Source organism: Botryllus schlosseri, chromosome 8, assembly GCF_051294905.1.
Source record: "Botryllus schlosseri isolate E-star chromosome 8, Bs_hap1, whole genome shotgun sequence".
NCBI classification, from domain to species: domain Eukaryota; kingdom Metazoa; phylum Chordata; class Ascidiacea; order Stolidobranchia; family Styelidae; genus Botryllus; species Botryllus schlosseri.
The window spans coordinates 6,455,614-6,480,841 of NC_137243.1; the positions used below are offsets into that span (position 1 = coordinate 6,455,614).

The 25,228-nt window shown below is 41.2% G+C and overlaps 3 protein-coding genes and 1 long non-coding RNA gene across 4 annotated transcripts; 2 read left to right on the forward strand and 2 right to left on the reverse strand.

Annotated features, from left to right (window-relative positions):
* Window positions 1–382: 382 nt before the first annotated feature.
* Window positions 383–7,112, reverse strand: LOC145444425 (uncharacterized). Its single transcript, XM_080322411.1, has 2 exons — window positions 6,085–7,112; window positions 383–2,435 (listed from the first exon to the last, which is right to left on the reverse strand). The coding sequence occupies exons 1-2, from the start codon at window positions 6,753–6,755 to the stop codon at window positions 1,214–1,216; spliced, it is 1,893 nt and encodes a 630-aa protein (XP_080178537.1). The 5' UTR covers window positions 6,756–7,112; the 3' UTR covers window positions 383–1,213.
* On the forward strand, window positions 3,101–3,715 carry LOC145444426 (uncharacterized). The gene is made up of 2 exons (XR_013916674.1): window positions 3,101–3,445; window positions 3,519–3,715. It is a non-coding gene; the product is annotated as an uncharacterized LOC145444426 (long non-coding RNA).
* An 8,981-nt stretch (window positions 7,113–16,093) lies between the features above and the next one.
* Window positions 16,094–18,289, forward strand: LOC145444964 (beta-2 adrenergic receptor-like). The gene is made up of 2 exons (XM_080323041.1): window positions 16,094–16,871; window positions 17,159–18,289. Exons 1-2 carry the CDS (start codon window positions 16,213–16,215, stop codon window positions 18,195–18,197), a joined length of 1,698 nt encoding a protein of 565 aa, XP_080179167.1. The 5' UTR covers window positions 16,094–16,212; the 3' UTR covers window positions 18,198–18,289.
* A 973-nt stretch (window positions 18,290–19,262) lies between these two features.
* On the reverse strand, window positions 19,263–24,613 carry LOC145444963 (uncharacterized). Its single transcript, XM_080323040.1, has 2 exons — window positions 22,036–24,613; window positions 19,263–20,961 (listed from the first exon to the last, which is right to left on the reverse strand). The coding sequence occupies exons 1-2, from the start codon at window positions 22,878–22,880 to the stop codon at window positions 19,716–19,718; spliced, it is 2,091 nt and encodes a 696-aa protein (XP_080179166.1). The 5' UTR covers window positions 22,881–24,613; the 3' UTR covers window positions 19,263–19,715.
* Between the last annotated feature and the right edge of the window lie 615 nt (window positions 24,614–25,228).

The following is a 25,228-nucleotide window of genomic DNA, read 5'->3' on the forward strand; positions in this document are numbered from 1 at the left end:
CATAAACGTACTAAACTAAAAGACGCACACGATTTCAAATTGGTATTTCTTCACCGGCATATAATTTTTTCGTGCGGGGTGATATTTGTCTTGTGAGATTCAGATAGCCAAGACAGGAACATTCGTCGCCAGTCATTTAGGCGCCTATGGACAATTAAACCTATATGTATCAGCATAAGCGCAGTCCTTTTCGGCCAGGGTTTTCTCGCTGCCGATCGTTCTGGCACACCTCTTGGAGTCGCATGTTACACTGGCCTAAAACTTTATATCTTGGTGCGTCGTGGCGCGGTAATGGCCAACGCCGATATGCCTATTTCTATAAATCTTGTGTATATATGTTCTTGGATGAAGAGTGCCCAATAATGAAGATATTTGGCAACTAGAAATCGCGCGGGGCGCAAAATTTATTTGAAAAAGCTGCATAAATTTTCAAAAAATACTCTATAATTTATGCTAATTCACGAAATAATTTTGGGCCCCTTCGAGCTCGCCCCCCCCCCACCAATTGGCGGGCTTGGGGTGCGGCTGTTACGGTGCTGTGTACATGTACATATATTTTCCACCGTGAACATTAACGAGACAAGGCTACGTTCCAATATAACTGATGTTCACGTGCAGTCTTTACTAAGGGTTTCTACATACAACATGCAGTCAGCGTCCAAAGAACTTGTTGACAACTCTGACCCGCCACAGATGCCCGATTGATCTCAACAGCTACTGTTAATAAATTCATTGAACAGGCTACTGTTTTGGTGTCTATGCTTTAAACTTAATGTTCACATTAAATACGATTTAGTCCTTATGTAGGTGGATAAATGCGATTAATGTATTGTATATATTCTGTAATCAGGCCCGCCAAGTGCTTCATTTTCCCAAATCCGGCCCGCCGACCGGAGAAGTTGCCCGCCCCTGGTATAGATAAATACGCCGTGAATTGGGATACTGAACGAAATTCGAACCAACATCCCAACACTATGAAAAAGATTAAAACTTAAGAGATGTGACATGATGAATTAGTCTGAGGTATTTCACAATGAAGTTTTCATGCATATCGACGTTGGTGCAAATGGATGGTATTTCGGAACTGAAAATGACGTTCAAGTTTTGTGCAGTACTTTCACACTTCGTAGGGCCTACCCAAGGCGGCATTTCTCGTGTAACATATGTCCAGAATCACAATAGTGCAATGTGCATTATTGTACGTCTAGATTAATCATTCGTTGGCATTGAAGCCATTGTTTTCTCTTGCGTAGCGATACACAATTGGAGACGGCATTCCCTTGACCTCGTCAGCGGGTATAGTTTCCGACCTTTTCGTAGGAGATGGCAGCGTCGTGGATAAGGTAGATTTACGCGACCTCCCCCGTAAAATCGACATCCCGTGACTGTTTTCTGCCGCGCCTCTCTTCCCATAAAACTTCCGGAAAACGACCAAGTACAGGTGTCTTGTGCGCCGCTTGAATTCTTTGCTTCGCGCGTTATAAATGAAGCAGTTCCACAAGCTGTTAGTCATCAGGATAAGTATGGCCAACAGCTCGGATGACGTGAATGCGGTGTTGGCAACTGGATCGAAGTCGCGAGGGTGATCGGGGTCGATGTTTGAGATTCCGTGTGGCACTACAAGTGTGATGATCGCAGGTAGCAAACACAAAGTGAATGTTCCGACCATTGTCGCTAGAGTGCGCGCGAGCCTCGCTTCAATACTTAACACCCCTGGTTTGTTGCGCAGTCGTTCGCTTCGCACGCTTATATTGTTACGTATCAACGCCTGCTTTCGTGTTATGACGTAAGCGTAGATTGTGGCTATCCACATAATAAGAAGGGGTATTAACACAACGATTGCGTACATGACAAGGCCTGGTGTTTTTATGGAGACTATCAGGACAGACGCCACGACTCCGTACGTCATGTCGCGGACGAAGATGGGTAGAGCTGAGAATAGGATCCCAATCACCCATAACGTTAGTGATGCCCATATCGCGACCCTTTTGGCCTTGTGGCGGATGTACCGTAAAGGGCTGTGTATCGCTAAAAGTCTATCCAGGCTGGCCATCATTAAAGTGTATATCGATACAAGGAGAGATAAGCTTGTAGAGAACCCAATGAAACTAATGTATTCCGGCTCAAATCGGAAAGCAGTCGGTGAAATTGCCTTTCGCGGCCGGTACCCGTCTGTATTAGGTTGAACATTAGGAATAACATCTCCCAGCTCAAGTTTGTTCTGATACGAAATCAGCAGCGACGATATGATCGATGGCAACACCAGTATACCGACAACCAAGTCGGCAACTGCGAGAGACGTTTTGTACAAAGCTTGACTGTTGCGCAGCTTTGGAGTCGTTGTGAACACGAGTATAACTGTGACGTTAGCGATTACAATTGCGGCGGATAGCAAACCGGATATCACAGCTATTACGATGACTCCTGCCTGGCATCTGCAAAATAACATATGATGCATCACCATTAGCAATCGCATTGGTCGATAGGAATGGGCACAATGATTCGGGTGCTCGAATATGAATCGAGTATTTATTATAATGCTTCTCCTCGAGTAGGCCTAGTGAGAGATAATATTTCCTAGAGTAGTGAGAGATGCTCCTTTCGGATGTCAAAATATGGTAACCCTACTGTGGGGCACATGCGTAAAACCCGTAGTTTTTGAAACAATGAAATCTTAATTCACCACTTAATGTCGATTCCGATTATACTTATCTTAGTTATTTTAAACTATCTATGATATGGTTAACATATTTTGTGGATCAAATTCTGGGCACTCTTTAGCGCCCACTAACGGATTCTAAAATTAGTTATGACATATTTTCAGTCAATGTGACGTCGCACTAACAAAGCTTTGCCTAACGACCAGAGGTAGTCACGATCCGGATCAGAAGCCCCTTCCCGCCAAAATTAACACTGATCTGGAACCCGCCATGGGTTATTCAATTCAATGACTACTTCACCTCGGAATCAAAAGCGCACAACTACAACACACGCGCGTCCTCGAAGAACAACTACCAAATGTCCAGGAGTGAATACAAGAAAACGCATCGCTCTATCAAATATGCCGTGATGATGATGATGAACTTCTGGGGGGCTTACAATATGCCAATGTTGGGATGACTCGAGTCAACTTTTTCGTATGACTTGACTTGACTCGAGTCACTTTGCAAAAATGACTTGACTTGACTCGGCGCTTCAAAAATTCGGATTGACTCGTGACTCGGAGCAAAATTTACGAGTCAATTTCAAGTCATCAAGTAAACGGTATCAAATAAATCACTGTATTTTGTATATGTTCGTATTGTTCGGGATACGCCTGTGTCACTTGTGACAGTAACCAGGCATTCACTGAATGTACGTTTGAATGATCCTCCACCATTGCATCACAAATACATTGACCACAATCGAAATGATCACAGGTTATGTTGTCGTAGTAGTAATAGTAGTAGTAGTAGTAGTAGTAGTAGTAGTAGTAGTAGAAGAAGAAGAATATAATAGCAAAGTATCCATTTTCTTAGACGACCCTGTGCTAACATTGCCCAGTGATCACCTTTACCAACCCTCTTGTATGATTTAAATCTAGCAAATATAGTTGATGCGTTTATTTTCTCACGGAAATGTAGACGGTAGTGTATTGTACCAGATCAATTTGTTACAACTTCTTGAGGCTTCGCATTCGATCCTATCGGCTGATAATAACAGACTGTAGCTTAGCTATGGAGTTAGTCGCGTGTTTTATTTGAGGTTCTACGTGTGCTTGATAGACACAACGCCTTCTTGCACACATATTCAACTTTACATTCGTTATTTGATGCAAGATAAATGGCAAATTGTTCTGTCTTTCTCACAGCTAGCAAAATGTAGTGACTTTGAATCGTCACTGATACTTCGAAAATTCAATTTGACTTGAATTGTGACTTGACTCCTGACTCGACTTGACTTGACTTGACTTGACTCGAGTCACATCCAAAAAACGAGTGACTTGACTTGACTCGAGTCACCTTCGAAAATCGATTGACATGACTTGACTCGAGTCAAAATGTGCAATGACTCGAGATGACTCGTGACTCGAAGGTGATGACTTGATCCCAACACTGCAATATGCATTTATTTGCATGCATCTGGTTATTAAATTTTGTGAATGAAGTATGTCAATTATATTGGTTATTCCATATATTACTATGAAATTTTGATCCTCGTCTCTCCTGCCATAGTTAGCGGTAAATCTGATGGAGGATGATGGCTTCAAAAATACAGGGGACGAAATTGTTCAAGTGTACATCGTAAAGTCATGTTCATGTAACACGGATAAGACTATTTATGAGCCTAAATGCCGGTACGAACCAGCAGGTTGCATTCTGGTTGTTTTCAACCTTTTATGGTCGTGACTCCATTTCCAACTTGGGCCTATAGTCACGGCGTATGATCGTTATTTTTATGTGGATTTGATTGCATTTTTGCGAGGACGGTGATCCCCACACTAAGTCGCGCGCAGCGCGAAGAAACATTGCAAGAGCAACAAATCTGCCCGAAAATAATATCTTAAATGCTGATTTTCGAAAAAACTTGATCCTAATTCAAAACCGTCAAAAATCCGGACATTTAGGTATATTTGTTAATTTCCTCCCGGAATCAAATCGTACAGTGAAATTCCGGACGTATGGCAACCCCAAAACTATGACCAATATTTGATGAGGTAGGAGGCTGCACGTAAATCATTGATATCTCTGCAGATTCAAATGTTCAAGTTTTAACAGATTTTCTGTGCTTGGCGTTTGACCTTATATAGCCACATTGCAAAGTCAAGATCGAGACACATGTTCCTAGTATAGTTCGGTTATTGAGCCACGAAGGTACTGGCAGTTGAAATGGACTTCAATCTGCGAGAAATTATTGACTCGGCAATATAGTACTCGGCGAAAACGAATACTTTCTGAATTCCATTCTGAATCGATTTTTCAACTCGGAGTCGATTTCGGGTATCACTCGTGATAGCGTCATGATAGAGTGAATTTCGTGGAAAGTTCAATATGTCATTTTTATACAAACACAAAGAAAATAGTACCAGTTCTACACTATATTATAGATAATTTGGTAGCTTTTCGAGCATACCCACTTCATTGCACTTTGTGACAATGTTGTGGAAGTGTCGATTCAGCACGACTTCACTAATTCTCGTTGACATATTAACTCTGACCAGGAAAGTATCGTTTCAGGACTCGAAAAAAATCCTCTCAACACTATTCGACTCGAATCATTGCAATTAACACTCGATTCGGGTGACTGATAAGTAACTTTTTTACATTAGGGAAATGACGAGGCAGCTTCGCTTCAAACTGCTAATGTTTCAGTAAGAACATAAATAGAATGACCGTATAAGATTAAATATCCTACTGTGTAAAAACTGTAAACTCATTTTAATTGTCAAATTGCCAATAGCCTACTGATACAAACATATTGCTGTTTAAAGATGTTTTGTTGAGGTTTGTCGAAACTATTTTTTTTCAAGTCGGTCTCAAAAAAAGGATTAAACCTCATCACGGAATCCATCTTCTACCGTGATATACATAACCACTACTACAGAATGTCTTCAAGATGAGCTGCTATAGAAATGACTAGTCTGGACGTGGTATAACTCATTGATGTCAAATCGAAGGCGTGGATTTTCAAGACGCGGCCACCAAATTCAAGATATAAGAAATTCAGCTGCAGAATTCCTTCGAAATAATATAATTCCACCAAATTTCTACAAATTGTATGTTGTTCTTTTCAAAAACGGTCATTTCGTTACTGTTTATCATCTAGCCTTGAATTTATATTTGCACAAGACTGATGACGGTTACGCGATAATTGAACTAAATTTGAACTCAAGTTTGAGGGGTCCGCGAGGGTCCGTCACGGTCCAAAAGGTGTCCGCGAGTACAAGAAGGTTCATGACCACTGGCCTAGATATAATCGAGACCTGGCGTCAAATTAACAATTCAATGTCACTCCACGAAACATTATACTGGCGAACACATTTCGCGCGTCTCAGCCGGCGATTGTAGCGAGTCGTGTCCGCTGCAATTAACAAAGACTACTCACCTCGACGGTATACAGTCCCAGTGGGATATCCCTCTTTCTTCGACAGTCTTCGCGTCGAACCCGCACCACACACTCGCACAGAACGGTATATCGAACGCGATAACCTCGTGATAAAACCCGTAGCCACCAGAGGCGGATTGAAAAGCCGCCACTTGAAAGCAGGGTCGCTTCAATTCGGTCAAGGTGAATTCTGAAGAGTCGAAATCGGCGGTGACGTTTTGCCATCCCGCGGACTCGTTAAGGTTACGAGCGCGGGCTATTTCCTCGGTGCATTTCCGTGGGAACTCCAACGTGTCGCAATGGTACAGGTAGAGTAGCTCGGAATATTCAGAAAATCGTGCGTACACCATGCTCCTACAAAAGCCGCGAATGTGTTGCCGGCAATCCAGCGCTTTTAATTCCGTGAAGAGATTTTGCAGATACCGTCCGCCGTGAAACCAAGACTTCCTGTAATCTAGTAGCTTCCGCCGGCAGCACGAAAGTCTAGTGTTGGAGTCGCTCAAGCAGCGGTGTTGTCGTAGTATTTGCTGTACTACATCTGTACCGGATCCGTTATTTTCAGTCGCACTGACTGATGAAGCTTTTCCATGAAGAGAGCATGCGAGCCCAGCGAAAAATACGAATCCAATCGCGCCGGATGCGTCCGCAGTAAATCGGAATCTCATCTGCATAAATTATCCCTTACTATATATACATTGGGTAAGACTAAAGAATTGTCAGTCGGACTCGAAGGCTTCGTATTGAGTCCCACACGCCACTGTTTCAAAATGCTGCTTCTGAAATTCACGTCGAATCGTAAAGTCGCTGCATCAAGAATACTGTTTCAGTTTGTGATTTTCGATGAGCCGCGTAGCACGCAGTTCCTGGTTTACATAGTATACGCTTCCGTCATAAACTAGGAATTGATCAAAACATGCTAAGCGATCGAATGTGAATGTAATATCCGCTTATCGGATGGTGGATCAATCATTTCGCTTTTAGCCATTACTAGTGTTTTCCGTGTTATACGCCGAGCCAAATCGGAATAATTCGGCAATTTTGTACATTATATTTGATGTTGTAAATGCCTACAATTTCCTTCAGATATAGATATGAGTTATGCAAGTGCTATAAATATGTGCGCTACAGGGACTATGTAATAATAAGAAATTACCGTCAGAACTTCAAATGTTCATAGTTTTTGGTAACATTTCCTTGGATTGTTATTATGATCAAAATCAAAATGCTTTTCATTTGCACGAATCTTGCCAACTAATGCCTCGACTATAGCAGTTGTCAAATACTTCAATTTCAAAACGATGGACCCCTTCCTGCCGAACAAGCGGTCGGCGTACAGTACAAATCATCTATAATATGTTTGCAAGCTTCACGCATATATGAAAAGTTAGCCGTTCCTACCAAGATGAAAACAGCGTCACACAAACCTCAAGTTTCAAAAGTAAATGTCGTTACCAAGATCGTATAGGACAGTGGTTCTTAACCTTGCCGCCAGCGCCCCCCAAGGGGCACTGGCGATTTTGAAGGGGGCGGAAACGCTCAAGGGGCGATATGCGGGGCGCTGGGCTCAGGGGGGCGATACGGGGGTGCTGGAGAAAAATGGCTTCGCAGTAGATGATGTGGTAGTAGGACATATCCTTAATGAGTATTCAGAGCGAATTAACACCGAAAACTTCGTTATATATAGCCTACAAAAGACAGATAGGTTTAATTGTCCATAGGCGCCGGAATGACTGGCACCGAATGTTCCTGTCTTGGCAATCTGAACCTCAGAAGACGAATTCCATCTGGCTGGGAAAAATTATATGTCAGTGAAGAAATACCAATTTGAAATCGTGTGCGTCTTTTAGTTTAGTCCGATTGGGCGACAGGGATATATAAAACGAGATATCCCTGTTGGGCGATATCCCTGTTGGGCGATTCTATATTTTTTGATACAGCAGACAGGAGGTGACGAAATAACATCATGCAACGAAGTCATACCAACGGGTCCGCCCGCCCTAATATGTTTAATTATTCGTTACGGGCCCTACAGTTTCCAAGACACCTCACAATGTTCCCCCTGACATTTTGACGAGTTTGCGCACACTCAACAACTCACTGCGCAAACCCTTGGACAACAGTGCGTAACGACTAAAAAATGTCATAACTTCGGATTTGTCGTGCGCAACGTAGATTTTCTGTGCGCAGAGACCGTGTCAGCACTACGCACGCGCGCAGCTTAGAGGGAACATTGCACCTCATTCAGCTCTACCGGTAAATCTGGTAACGTGAGCGGAGAGGACAAGAAATTGATAGCAATATATATGCAATTCCCGATCTTATTGACCGATATTATCATGAATTATCGAACATTTTCACGCTTCGCACTGGCTCGCTAAACAGAACAGCTGATTTCGTGGCAAAAGCGAACAACGTGATGGGGGGCGGTCGGTTTATCACCCTATGGGAGCCCAAGACCCAAGTTTTTTCGGGGGGCCTGACGAAGTGTCGTTTCGTTCCTGTCAACGGGTATACGCCCGAAGATGCATAATTATTATTGAGGGGCCCTACCTTTTCAATCACACATCACTCAGCTCTAACGGTACATCTGATTACGTGAGCAGAGAAAGGATTAAAATTGATATCAATATATATGCGATTTCCAATCATATTGACCAATTCAATCAATTATTAGTGAAATTTTGCGCGCTTAGCGCGCGTAGGCGAGAATAGCTGGTTTAGTAAATGGACACCCAATGTAGATGACCAGTATCAGCAAATAGCGGATAGCCGAAGGGGGATCATGGGGCGAAGCCACCCGGTTTGGTTTATCACCCTATGGGGGCCCAAGACCAACGATTTTTGGGGGGCTGACGAAGTGCTGTTACGGCCCTGGTAACGAATTAATTGTACCTACGGGCACGCCCGAATATGTTTAATTATCAATTACGTGCCCTTTGTTTTCCAATACATGCAGCAGCTCACTCAGCGCTACTGGTAAATCTGATTTCGTAGGCTGATAGGATAAAAAGTTTATAGCGACATATATATGTAATTACCACCTATTCATTCATGCATTATAGAAAATTTGGGCACCTAGGGCGACCAGGCCACACAAACTTTGCTGACCATAGAAATCACGCTACGGGGTTCTTGGGGGCGAAGCCCTCACAAGTTTGGTTCATCACTCTATAGCTGCGCAAGGCAATCGTTTTTAGGGGGTTGACGAAGTGCTGTTACGGCTCTCCCTCTTACTCATTGTCTTTATTACATTCCTTACAATATGAGGTTTGGGGCGCCGGAGCACGATAATTTTTGAAAGGGGGCGCTGGAGGAAAAAAGGTTAAGAACCACTGGTATAGGACTGTATTAGTTATATCTCATCATACAACCTCTTCAGGGTAAAATGAAGAGCAGTGTGCCCTATCTATTCCGTGTTTGCGAGCATAATTCAAAATTTTGTTGATATCCTTGTGGTATGTCGTTCACCGGAAAATCATATATACGGCGAGGTATTACAACAACAACACCGTGCCGCGTAATGTATCGCACACAAACTTGCAAGATCATAAACGCAGGTATATTAGGATATATATTGTACCCTACCGTTAATGACAGTCTTAATAATTGCTTTGTCAGCGTGAAATAGTATACTGTGTTGTAAACGAATATGATGGAAATAGTTGCATTGATATCCGGATTCAATAACTTAAGATTCAAATCCAAGTCCACATCCAGCTTCAAAACATCCGATCGCGTCCTCCTAAGATTTTTTAATCCGTTTTTATAATGGAAATCCAAATCCTGGATCATTTCTGGTATGTTCTAATTATTTGATTGTTGAGTTATTATAGATTATGAAGCTCCTACTTCTTTAATATTTATCCTACCTTAACGTATGCTATAGTCATGCATCTATTGGCATTGCATATTATTGTGGTATAATTTTACAAATGCTGCATCATTTGTGATCATCTGAACTGAACAGAAAAGAAACTGAATTGTATATCCACTTATCTCACACAACGCTGTCTATAGAACAGTACCAACAACGCCTACAGTACATGCGACATTAGTGATAACTAAGCTAATGGCAATGCAGTCGTACCCGCATGACGTATGGCCTTTGGCCATATCATTCGATGTGGTCAGTATCGATATAATATGGAAAATTACGAACTAATTGAGCTTGCGAATCCTTTAATTGCTGCTGACTGCTGGACATAAACCCAACTGATTGATGATTGCTTAATTAGGCTATACCGTGATAACTCTGCTGCATACGTTGGAATAACATCATCACGCTTCAAAAAACGTGCGTGTCCAACTGTCCATACGATCGATTCGGGCATTGGCGACAAAACGTGTGAAGAAGTGGCAGGTTATACCAAATCTAGGTGACAGGTGAGAAACAATTAGAACATATACTTGGCATAGATATTGATACTAGGGTTGGATTATCCGGATAACGGTTAACCGGTTAACCGGTTAACCGCAGGTATTTTCACTATCTGATATCCGGATATTTTTCTGCCGGTTAACCGGATAAAAAAGAATCGTTGCTAATGCATTTTATACGTTTTAGTAAGCTTCAATAAGTCGTATTCAGTGTTGGCGCGGCCGATTACCGAGAAACGTGTTGCCAATTAGCGAGATGCGTCCGTACACATTGCACAATGTAATGTGACGCGATCTCCTGCTGCGAAGATCGTTAAATTAGGTCATTGATTGCCGCGCGCTCGGCTATCGTCTCTGGCCTGACAAGCCGATAGTTCCACTGGATTGAAGAATCGCATCTGCAATAGGCCATGTGCAGTGAACACACTATTCCATCGCTGGCCTGCATAATCGCATCTTCATTGGATTGGTGCTCACGATATTATCGTTGACCTACACAATCGCATCTGCAATAGGCCTACGAACGATATAATCGCTGGCCTAACCATCTCGGACCCAGCATGCGTTGGCTCCTATCTCTCCATGGCTTGTTGACGATATGCCGTTAAGTGTATTCTAATTAGTGATTCTGAGAGTGACACCGCGAAACTGAATGACATGGAATGTTCGCAAAAATGTGCGTGCGTGCAAGCATAATTGATTTCCGCTGATGATTAATTCGAAAAATAAGATCGAAACCCCCTGATTTTATTTCCATCCCCCTACATTTTCGGCTGGCTGCGTGCCTGATCACGTGAATTAGAGCGAGGTATCATGTCGGCATCAATTCCAGTATCAGCTAGTCGTCTTTCTAGTACTCCAAACCTAAACATAAGGATGGTCAAAAGGATGTAAAGCCGTTGAAGTTTCCGGCGTACGACCTGCCAACCTTTTGACTCTCTACGAAGCGCTGCTTTCTATTCATCCCACTTCTGTGGAAGCTGAAAAAGCATTCAATGAACGTGGACTCTTTGTTACAAAATTCCGGTCCCGGCTACAGGATCTCACAATTGATGCATCTGTGCTTTATAGAGAGGGCATTGCAGAAGCAGTGAACATTAAATTTGCGTGGTTTTTCTCGTATTCGCTCATACTGCGCGCGTAGGTAGGTACTCTACAATAACACTGTGTAATGATTTTGCGATCCGTTTCACATGCAGACCTAATGAAATCGATTGTCTCACTTAGCAGTTATTATCCGGTTAACCGGTTAGATAAATTCCAAAATATCCGGATATATCCGTTATCCGGATAGTGAAAATTATTGATATCCGAACTAACCCTAATTGATACCCTCCGATACTCCAGCATTGGTGAATTCACGCCAATTTTTACCATATCGATCGCATTGCAAAGGATGAGTCTGTAACACCAGCTCTGTGAAGCACAGCATGAGATCGTGTCATTCATGAAGTAATCTGAAAGTTTTAACACATGATATATTGGCTCTTCTTGAAAGGTGTCCCTTGCGAAATATTTTGTGGCGCCACCGGATCAATATATGCCTTTTGAGAATCACCAATTAAACTATTAACAATTGGACTTACTACCGACTAGCACGCATTGCGCATTTAACTGGCACTGAAAGAATCCTATTCAGTTCAAGTGCGACCCCCGCTTCATACCACAAGCTTATCCTTCAGCACTTTAACTTTAACTCGAAAGTTCCGTCTCTTGTATAAATGATATCGAGAAAACGACGGATCACACTAAATACTGAAACTGCATTGGCGATTTATCTCTTCAAAACGTTCACCCGACGTCCGTCTAAATTCGTGAAGGACTTTAAAGATACAGTGCTTGATGTATGGTGTTCTACGAAACGATGGTAATCCGTTACACAGCTGCCCGCGACCAATTCATAGCGTTCATTCTTTCTAGTAGATGCGTGTGCCAACAATCCAACATCTGTGTGGTGCCGAAAAGTATGTGCAAATGTTATTACAACTCAGCTAGCTTTTTATGATGATGCTTTAGTTCCCGTCTTTACAATCGCCGCTGCGCGCGATACTTGTATATACGTAAAACTCTATTACGTGCACAACACTCATGACGACAGCGATAGCGTCAATACACAATGGATCAATCAGCTTACTGACATTTTCTTGCCGAAGCAGTATGTAAATTCACCCGAGTTTACACACTAACGCGACCGTGGATAGGTCATGAAAGTGAGGAATTCTAGAGAGACTATAATTTGGTTGGGGCGAAATAAGATTCGAAATATTTACCATCGAATCATAAATTACTAAGAAAGGAAATGACTCTTTCAGCATATACAGTCAAGTCTTCATCTTGCGCGGTGATTGGACAATGGACATTATAAAAGTCATCACATGAAAACAGATTGTGATCACTTAGAAATGGGAGCTATTTTATTCTTTTAAACAAGGAATGCCATGTCCACAAACTCAGAAGATGTGCGAATTGGCGTAGCAAATTCGATTGATGGCTGCCAGACGAACGCAGTCGATATTGTGGTAACGTCTTTACGGTACGTCTCCGAATATGTCGTTCGATTGAGTGATATCGCTTTGTCACAGGGGAAAAATAATTCATGCGACTTGACTTAAACTCATTGTATTACTGGCGTTCGATACTGATCAGAGTCAATGAAAGAGCTATTAGCGACAAAATTTACAATATAAAGTTATTGTTTGCTGTAACGTCACAATGAACTAACGCAGTCATCTCTGTTCTCATTGCAGCTACAAATGTGGCAACACCGTAGAAAAATTATGCGCCAGGAGTTACGTTTTCGAAACATCTATCGATAGGTAATTTAGGTATACCGTCTATGTCAGTAATATGCAGCGACATTATAGGTATTCGGAGAGAGGAACAAATTTAGGCAATAGTCAGCCTCCCCCCCCCCTTAACCACATACTTTCCGAATTGTTGACTGAAACGTGTTCATATATTTATATAAATATTATATCATGGACAACTGATGACAGTGATAGATACAAAATATACCCCTTGAAAGATATGCCAATGATTTTCAATTTGCACAGCACAAAACTCATTTAGTAACTTTATCCTTTAATGTTTTACGTCATTGGGAAGTTCGTATTATTTTACGCTAATCATTATCACCACATGATGCTTGCCACTAATTCCCGGCTCTTTTGTGATTATAAATACATGGTGATAGAAACTGTTGCAAAAACTCATGACACGATTTCCTGCATCAATTTATTTTCCGACAGCTGGGCAGTCTTCAAGCGATACCAACGTAGATACTTGAACGAGTTGATCGGTAAAGGTAGTGTATAGTAAAGTATAATTATAATCAGAGGTCGCGGGACCAACCAGCTTTAAGATTTCGCCCCCGCAGATTTTGCATGAAAAGTATACTGTATATGTAGATTACTACGTATAACACCCCATACAATAGCGGCCGAACACTCGTCGTTCGTGTATACAGTTATGCCATTAAGCAGTATCAATGATGTGCAATTTGATATCTCTCACATTGCTGTATCCAATGATTAGGACAAAAACATTTTGTCAAGATCACTGAAGATTTAAATCATCAATGGCGTGTATTTGTGTTGCTTGACACTTGAATTCGATAGCGCATGTTCAGGTAGAGGAATTAGGCGTTTAGAGAAAATCGATATCCGGACTGATTCGATTCTAAGTCGAGTATTAAGCTTAGTTTCTAGTTGAGTATTGAAGTATTACTCGTTATGACGCCACAAGTACACATAGATACGTGAAATGGCCAAACAGGTACTTTTGCTCCACCAAAAAGGTAGTAATGCCTGTTGCCCATTGCGTAAAAATGATTTTTAAACCGTAATTACGACAGCGCTTTGCGACATTGCTGCTGGTCGATTACACCATGTAACAAAAATTTAATTGAGCCGATATTTTGATATTTCCTATATACCGTATTCCTTAGTAAAACATGTTTCTGGCATTTATTTGCCTCAAATGTCGTTTAAAAATGTCATTTGAGCTTTTTAAGCTCCCCGCACCATGTTTTTCAAGCTCCTTATTGAAATTCCCTTAAGTGTGACGTCACATGGATTCATCATTCAACTCTTAATAGTTGGTTGTTAGCAAAATTCATCTTCTCAGTCTCAGTTAGTCAGTATTGGCTACAGCAAGCAAGCTCAAATTCCATTTCGTTTTGTTCTGATTGTGGATCTGATTGTGGATCTAGTGAGTACAATCTCATCATTAATGTCAACATCACCAATGCAATCTGTCTGCTGGCCGATTTTGATACATCTTTGGTCTGTATATCAGTTTGAAACAAGTTATGCATAAAATGTAGATAGAAGTAAGGTTTATAGGCTTATTAACTTTACTTTGGCATGAAGATAGGGGATAATGATAAAAACTGGGCATTTCATGTAATCTGCGAAACATGCGGATGAAATATGGGCGGATGTCTAAAGGGATATCGGCATTCAATGTCATTTGTTATTAAAGAAGCTGAAGGGAAATTCGAAACCTTATAGGAGACTGTTATTTCTGTATGGGTGACATTCCAAGGTTCAGAATAACTAAAAAATGACTTGACATTGCATATCCTTCTATGCCATCTACTCTTAAGCACCTGTTCCGCATTGCAGTAAGTTTTCACTGCCAAAACTATCAGGCAAAAAAGCTCCAGAAGACTCGACAAGGCTTAAAGATACAGAAAATGACTCCGATGACGACTTCAACATCTCCCATATAGATATAAATCTAAAACCACACATTCGTAACTAAGGTTGAAACTAGGGAACGATGTCCTTCGGCGTGAAAAGGGCATGATCGATGTTCATGGTAATCGGTAATACCAGCAGATTTCTTTGTTTATAGACTCAAATCATGCAAACAAAATCACTTCGGAAAATTTTTGAAGTGTTTCCATCCTTTTATAATCTATAATAGCCACTATTTATGCATATTCTCTCGTTTTGTTAGTGGATTTGTACGTCCAATAAGGAATTATGCATATTATTACAGGGCAATTTTGAGTAAAACGAGAAATCACAAAAAGTGACATTTCTCAAAGACTAGAGACACTTCAAAAGAAATTTTTGTTTTTTAGTGATTGGTTTGGAATAGCAAAACACAATACGTGAAAAATTTTACTCAAATAAAATTTTGCAAAATTTTGGTACATGGTGTTATTTTTGCTACATAATAACAGAAGATTTCTCATTTCTCATTTCACAGACACAAGTAACGCAAACAAAACCACTTCTGACGAGTTTTAAAGTGTTGATTTGTTACTTGATGCATGAATAAGCTATATTTGTTCATATTAACCTTTTCATTAGCGTTTCCTTACCTCCAATAAATAATTATTGTGATTAATACGGAGCAATTATGAGTAAAATCAAAAATTAGAGAAATTGACATTTCTTCAAAATGTGGGACACTTCAGGAAAAATTTTGGTATTTTTGTAATTAGATTGGAATACTAAAACACAATACATAAAATTTTTTAGTTCACTAAAACTTTTGCAAAATTTTGTTACATGGTGTTATGACGTCACCGAAATGTCGTCTCTAGGACATTGCTTGCTTAGACTTGTTATGGATGCTATGTGATATGGTTGATGATTCGAAGTGTCAAAGCTCAAATCGTTATGTCCAGCCGTCGTTTTGACCTAATCAGTATAGATCACTTTGTAAATTGTCAAACTAACAAGGAAAGCGCTTGTGTCTGCTATTTATAGTTGATGAAAACGAAAGACAAACTTAATTATGTTTCAGATGCGGTCTAGTAAACGTTTGTGGGGTTCCTTATCTTCTGTCATATTGCTGTTTACTGCATGTGCAGTATCTCCAGAAAGATTTACCTATCGTAAGTCAGAAGTATGCATTTTGGATCATCCATATATCCACAAATATCCACAAATACGCCGAACTTGCTGCAACGACGCTCGCAAAAAATATTACACAACGTGGAATACGATAGAGGGACCGCTGATGCAGTACTTTGAGAAGCTGGAGAGCTGGAAATGCGATATAATGAAAGAGGAATGCTCCAGGAGACCTTATGCCATAACTCCATACTCAGAGATGGTGTACAGGAGATTCTGTAACGTAACAGAATTCAGGAGAGAATGTTTGGATTCCATCCTGCAGCTGACTACACGAAAATCTGTCCTGCCCCGGTCCAATGATTCGATTCCCGACGAAGAGTGGCTGAATATATTGAAACCATTGAAGGAGATAGCGACCACAGAGAATATTTACAAGAAGCCATGCCTCCAAATTGCCTTGCATGACGTAATGGAGAGCGGGAGATATCATGAAATAATCAACATCCAGATGCCGTTCTGCGCGTTAACTTGGTGTGGAATGACTGCAGATGTATCGGGTTTTGATAAAATATCAGACTGGACTTGCCTCAGCCGCGGGTAAATATTACGAGATTCATAAAAGTGAAACATTGATAAAATAGATAAAGATATGCCGGTCAGTACCGGTACTGGCTGCCACCTGGAGATTCCTTGCATGTAGTCAAGTTGAACATGGCTACCGATAATGACACAAACATAAGTTTGAATGTAAGTTACCGCTGTCTTAATCTCTATTGAGCTCATTATAACTTGTTTTTTTATTTGTATAATTCATGACATCGATTGTGCATTGACCACTGCATTGACCACTTCATCTATTCTAAACCGTATGTATTTTCCTTCAGATGCAGAGCAAACGTTGTGATTATCATCATCACATGTTGTATCATGAGTCTTACCGTGATAATAGCAAATGTCAGCGTAATCACCGTATTCATAAGGACCAGAAAGTCGATGAACAGCCAAGGAGTCTTCAAGCTATCAATTGCATTCGCCGATCTACTCGTTGGGATAATAGTGATTCCGACGTTCATATCAACTACGTATCTGTATGTTTTCCAGAAACATACAGGACCTTCCACATTGGCTTACACATCAAACTTCTCCAACAAAAGCTACAGCACTTTTCCGCCTAAATACCGAGCGTCAGAGGGATACTACGACACGGTGGGATTTTTGACAGCGACATCCTTGTTTGTATCGGTCTACACGTTATTTATCGCTGGATTTGACCGATTGTTTGCAATATCAAAACCTTTGCGATTTAGAAGTTACAAGACTAAAAAAATCGCCAAGTATTCGATATGCGTTATTTGGATTGCTTCGCTGATATTTGCGTCCATACCAATGTTCTCGCGACTAGACAATCTGCAATACGGCATTCTGACAGGTGTATTCATAGCTCTCCGGGGCGAAGTGGCTATGATCATATATGCGGTTACTCTGTTTATTCCCACCATCATAACCTGGGTGAATACAGCCTTGTTGCTGATTGCTATCAAGAAGCATTCGGCAGCAACGCGGGAGCTGCAGACCGCGGGTGAGGTTGAAAACCAAGATGGCGTCCGGGGAATCGAACGACAATTGGCGAGGACCTTGATTATCATGGTCGGAACTTTCACTCTGTGCGTGTTGCCGATAGCTATCGTCGCAGCGACCCAACCGTTTATGCCGTCGGTCAACTTTGACTTTGTTCATATACCCGACGCGAAATCGTTGACAGCAGTGACATCGATTGAATTTTTATCGATCATGATTTTGGCGTCGAATAGCTTTTGGAATTGCCTCATTTACAATATCAGAAATAGGGATTTCAGACAGGAAATGAAGAAACTGTTCTCTATCCGAGGTACGACTTGTGAATCAACAAAGAATCGCAACTGATTTTATTACTCTTTTCTTCGTGAACACAATTTGTCTATCTTTAAGATGTCCTGATTGTCGCGTTTTTGAAGAAATTTTACTGTACTTATAAACTGGTACTCTCGTCAATATGTCTCTTCAACCATTTGACGATAAAACTATTGATTACTACAATACCAACAATCAAAATATATAGTGAAACTATTGGCATATTAGTGACAATTCTGACGCCATCTTACGCCCCAAGGCTTTATGATGATGTCTCCATCTCGCGGAAACAAACTATGTATGACGAGTACAGGATAATCTCGTGGTTCATTGTACGACCGTTTCTGCTGCTATGTAGTGTTTTGTTCAGAGGTGGTCAGTAACGAAGTACTTCTACTTTTTCGAAGTACCAAAATAGTTTCCCTACTTCTATTACTTACTCAAGTAGATATAATTTTCCACCACTCCTACTTCTACTTCGTCATATTTTGTGATTTACTTACGTACTTTTCACTATATTTGCAGTTTGTGAATTAGAAGTATTGAGCGAGAGAAAGAGAGAGAGAGAGAGAGAGCGAGAGAGAGAGACTGAGATTGAGATGGTGAAATTTAGAAACTGTTTTCTTTGAGTACCCGCCAACAATAATTTAATTTTCACAAAATTTAAAGTAAAGTCCAGAATGTTCGTCGTGCTTCGCCCGAAATATATGTAGGCCAAAGCATCTCGTTGGTGCAGGCAAAAATAAGATCTCTCTGTCTCTCTCTCTCTCATCTTTGATCAAAATTCCTTGGATTGCAGCTTGCTAACACTCTGTAAAGGTGACTGCAAAAAGACCCGTGAACACAAAAATAAGATAAATTTAGCATATAGTCGATAATTTGATTGATTCTGGAGAATGTTGCCAGCAATATCACACAGTTTCAATTGTGAATATTAAAATGCCTCGCCTCCGTCACCGCTACGTGGCTAGCCCGATTTGACTGACGTTCCCGCGCAGTGGCAGAGTCAGTCATTCCTAATGAAACCATAATGATATTTGAGTAGTGCGATGTCAAATCGTTCGTGAACTCAGAAGGTATATTCTGAACAGCTCAACATTACTGGATACGAATAAGCGGTGTTTATTAGCCGATAACTAGTCCTGGATCTATTTGAATGGCATGGCATTTCGCCGAATTGACATCATCATAAGTTACATATTTCGAATGGCACCAACCGCGCTCTGATTGATATCAATATCAATAATACAGTACTTATACCGACAGTGGCTCAGACAGGACTCATGCAAAATGTTATTTGTGTGTAAATTAGCATTGTGACGTCACATCGTCCCAGATGCTTCTGTTTAATTGTTCGGTGTTCGCAGCGAACATTCTATAACAGATCGTGTTCCCGAGAACCAGAGCCTTGTTGGGGATTCGCTGTTCGCAGTTGGGACCATCGCTCCGTATCGGTCCGTACCGTTTCACCTTCATGGCATCTCATCATCTGGGCATACGAGCATCTCATATAATGTGCATACGAGGCATTCAAGCTGTAATTCTGCATACTCATTCACCAGCTGTTTCAAGACCATCCAACTTTCTTACTGATATAACGGCCACTTGAGGATTTTTGTTATCCGGAAGCGGTAAATCGGCGGATATCGAGGCTTTGGAAGGGCGCGAATTTCTGCTCCCGCCACCCGATTTCGTAGAAGACAGATTCGTAAACGCCGAACTCAAGCTGGTGATGGTAGCGCGTCGCTGCGAGGACATCTTGATTCTTCTCCACAAATACAGCAGTCCAAGTTTGTCGGCAACGGCTCTCTCGATATCTTTGGAATGCTGTTTGAAATCTTTGTCTCTTGACCCGTAGATGAAGTAATTCCACAGACTATTCGTGGCGAGGATTACGACAGCGACCACTTCCGTCGAATTAAAAACCATAGTCGCGGTTTCGTTCAGGTGTTCTGGACCGTCCAAATGTATGTTGGAAACAAATAAAGACACGAGCAATACAACAATCACAGGAATCAGCGTAGCACTGAACGCCCCAACCATGACTGACAGGGTTTTTGCCAGTTTTCTCTCGTCACTGGCTATTTGTGAGTGGCTGATCGATGCTATCGAACGCCTAATGCTTGTGTACTTTTTAGTGTAATAAACGAGGGTAATGTTTGATAACCACACCAGAACTAACGGCAGTAGGAATATAACACAGTATAATACAACGGCATCTTTTGTACCTATGCTGATAATTACAGAGGCTACAATCGAATATGCAATGGAGCTGATGTACATCGGCAAAGTAGCCAAGAAAAGCACTAATATTACCAAAACCAGACAACACCATTTGGCTGCACGAAGAGCTGTGCTTCGTATGAATGACATTGGGAAGCAAATAGCGACCATTCTGTCAAAACTCGCCAGCATGAGCGTGTAAACAGAAATAAGAAATGATGCGATCGTAAAGAAACCTACAAAACTCATGTACCAGCGAGATAGGCTTGGGCCCTTTATGTCACTGGGTAAGCGCGTTGGAAGGATTCCTCGTGTTGTTTCGTCTATGACCGCTCCCGGATCATCCATTCCACTTTTGGTTGTGTACATCAAGTACATGGTTGATACAAAAGTGGGAAGTACAATGGCTCCCACTAAGGTGTCGCCAATCGCCAGAGTAACCTTGTAAACGATTTGACTATTGTTCATCCGCTTCCGGTACCAGTACACTGCTATCACTAGCACGTTGGTGAAAAGTATTGCGATGCCCAAACAAATCATAACGGCCGCCACGATTGATATCCCGATTCGGCACCTGTAATGTTAATCGATTGAGATTTTTATCTCAGACAATTTCTCACAATTATTTTCCCTCGAGGGAATTTCTTATTACCGACATATAGCGAGTAGGCGTCTAATTCATATTTGATTTGCTACATCATTTTCGCCACTTTTCTCGCAGTAAATTGTATCATACCACGATTTCATACAAAGCAAGGCTTTGTGGAAGCGATAAATATGCACTCGTTCCATGATAGTACAAGCATTATAAACGTCGATGCATGCAGTCTACATGTTGTTCAGAATTTACAAACCTGGTTGATAAACTACATTCACAGTAAATTCATTTATATGGCGAATCTTCTGAAGTGGTGGTCAGTATTAGGTAAATTTTACCGTATCTAAATCTGTGTGCGATATGACGGCGACGTCCTAATCTCAAAAGATTTACGATGACATGGTATTGTGCACGGTACACCATGCCAGCTGCAGAAATCCCAATATTTATTTCATTAAAGAGGTCAATAAAAATACACAGAAGGGGTGACCACCATTTATATACATTTTTTTCGATCGACAGCCACACAGATACGGGCGATAAATATGAAACAAAGCAAGTATAAAATATTCTCTTTAGTTCTAAAATACGATGAATGGGAAACCCCCGGAAAACAAGGCATTTGTTGAAGTTTGTCAATTCTGAACAACTCGAATGCAGACCCATAGAATATATCAGGGGTTCTTGAACCTTTACTATCCTGGGACTTAGGGAGCCCTTACGCTTATCAGCAATGCTGCAGCGAAACACAGATTTTCGATGAGTCATAAAAATAACATCTACCAAATTACTCGACAAATACATTACTATAGGATACTGGTGCACAAAATGACATGTAGATCAACGATAGCAATCATTAAAACATGTGGTTCAAACAATACAATTAGATTAGTTATCAGATTAGCAAAACGGTGAGACATTAGCTGTATGAGTATAATGTGTGTCTTGACTTCCAGCAATTCCCTGAGACTGACTCAGGGAGCTCCTGCAGTTCGTGTGAACTGAACTAGACTTTATAATGGACGAATCGCTGGTACCTGGTATACTAACCTCGCTGGCATGCACTTCCACACAGATACGTGATCTCTTTCGACCGTGTCTATGTCGTAGCCGCACCACGAAAATCCGCAAAAGGGAATCACCGTCTTGATTGTTTCGTGATACCTTCCGTATCCCCCTCTGGCGCTTTCGTATAGAGCAACTTGCACGCACGGGTTGGACAGCTCTCCGTATGACATATTTTCTGATCTTAGATGCTCCACCATGAAGTCCCACGTTTCGCTAGTCATGTTTGGTGCGGGTGAAGATATGTTGAACCTCCCGCCGGAGTGTGTTAATGCGGCGTTTTTGACGGCGTTAAAACAGTGGCGTTGGTAGAGTTGATTGGTGCATGCCCGCATGTATACAATATTAGTGAAAGGCGAAAAATCGAAGAAACGCTTCTTGCATTGTTTCTTCATTTGCGGACATTTCCAAGTCTTCATTATATCCAAAAACGTGGTGAGATATTCGCTCCCGACGTACCATCGGGAATAGAAACGTTTCTCCCAAAACTGGCAGCACTTAATCTCTGCTCTTCTGTTCAGTTTCCGGTAGCCCGGTCGATACATGCAGTTGCGTATCTGCACTGTAAAGCCCGGCCTCAGTTGGGGAATTCTAGCGTCGCGCATTTCCAAGCTTTCGGCTCTTCGATTTGGCGTGCTTACATCTCCTGCTCGGCATAGGGCGTCGAAGGTCACAATCACCACGAGACATACTTGGACTAAACCTTGCATATTTAACTCCTTACATTTCAGTGAAACTGCGTAAGCGAAGGCGGAGCATGTGTTGAAAACGTCAATATTTTGATGAGCCGAATATATCGTGCAGATATTAAGTTCTTGCGTGACAAACATACATAAATTGGCATGCTTTTATGACTTCTCGCCCTTAAGGCGAGAGGCGTGCACCTGCACAATCACTTGTCCAGCATAAGTGTCTGATCTACTGGTCTACAGCTGGTCCGTGTAAACTTTGCTCCCGGTCCTCCAAATGTATCATTTCATATCTCAATTGCAAAATGCAAGTGGAAATGCAGAAAATTGAAACGTATAGCCGAGGTCAACGCAAGCCCCGGTATAGCCTATTTTTATGTATGGTGTCGTAATATAGAGGTCATGATCTACTTGGGACTTCGCCTATAAGTGTTGTAGAAAACTGTTCAAGTTCAAATGTAGCCCACAATTCGTTTAAGACCAGTTACATTCGTTGAAAATTACTGAGCACAATTCAACGACATTTGGCGGTACAACAGCAGATACCAGCAAACGATGGTTAACAGTAAAGTTGCTCTTCTTTCAAAAGAAGTCGAACAACCAAACTCGCGATCGTCATGAATACTCACTGCGGGTTTCGTGTTTATCTTCCTCCACTAAAGCGGCATTGGCACTTTAGAATTTACAAGAACTCTGCCGTTGAAACCTTACAAATTTCCCTTTTTGCCTCAACCGAATTCCCACATTCACAATCATGAAACTGTAGCTGACGTTCACCTAATAAAGTAGTAGGCTAATTTCACGCAAATATACAGCTTCTGTGCACTACGTACTATATTGATATAAGATAATATCGCGTAGACTGCCGCTAAAACTGGCGTTTCCGAAAGGAACAGCAATTACATATAACTATCCCCGGGAAGATTGTTTGAAACTCTTAGCTGTTGTGCGTATATACTCATATTTCAGAACAATATAATTCTCAAGGTATTAGCCTGAAATAATAGCATGCGCCGTCTTGTACCGTAATTTCAAGTCTATTACGACTTGGTAGCGAAACATGGAACACTCGATAAAAACACTGGACTTTAGCTGTCAGCGTGACACTAAATTTCCCAAAGTCATCCTCTCTTGTTTACATTTTATTTATCGCAAGATTAACTATTTTAAATAGCTGGCCGTAATATTCGTTTCGAGCTCTCGTAAGAGAATGCTGGAGGGGGAAATCGTGAGCTTACGGATTATTTAAATAGAATGAATCTTGTTGAAATCTTCCTAAATTTACCGGTGTTTCCCAAGCTTCTTTTAACATCGTAAGCCACGATGAGTGCTTCAACCACGACGAAATTTGAAAGTCATTGCCGCAAAGAATGATGTAGCGCACAACGCGTCAATATTTTCAACGACCTTTCGCAAGCGTTTCGACTGATTTCAAGCCACCTACTCGCCTTATTCTCAAACGTTTTATTACAGCGTACCATTTCGATTTATATACACGTATGCTGTACCCCTTAAAAGAATGTAGCAAAAATGTACGCAATTGAAAAGACAAAACACATGAAAGTATTTATTTACACTTTCCACATTATTTCACGCCTTTGATTCAATGAATGAGCTTGACGCTTCTCTAACAGTATATCTATTCTTGGAATTGTTTTGGAAAGGCACACTCATAAATTATTTTCAACCAAAAGTCTAACACGAAATTTGTTCTTCATCATGCACATGCTTGAAAAATATTACTCACAACTTACAACTGTCACTGCAGGTGGATAATGGCAAAATACTATCTACACTTCTTTGACACTGCAGGATATGACTTTACTCTACTAGATCAGATCTATGGCAGGGAAATAATCCTGGTCTGGCTCATTGCAGAGTCAGTAATGTAAAAGCATGATGATTTCTTAAGCCTTAATAAACGCTTCATTTAGTAAGCTTATACTTTTTGGACACTTGTACTGTACACGCCTGTTGGGGAATACTGTCACAATGCCAGAATATAATGAAACTGCCCAGTGCTCATGTACCACTGAACGTTCTCTCATGCACCCCGGTTTGAGAAACACAGCGCTATACAATATATTACAAAAAGTCTTCCCTGTATACATTCGTGAATGGCATATATGTCTTGCACACAGGCGTCACGGATACCTGTACGTCTATCAATTTATCAAATCGCTTGATTGTTATGGTCTAATTTTAGTGAATTGAGCACGCTTTTCTCATAATCACCTCATATCAAAGTGATATTGATCGCGAATTCCCCGAAATTGTCTACAGCATATCAGCTACCCAGTAGCTTTTTCTTTTGAAACTGCGGAACGTATACTTGGGCATGATAATTTGGCTCTGATGATTTTGATGATTTTCCCACACTGATTATGTATGATAGCTAGAAGCACAATTTGACGCATTATAGTATTAGCGGAAATGAACCGCAAGGAAATGCGTAATCGGTTGCGTTGTATAAGTCAATGTCGCTGCTG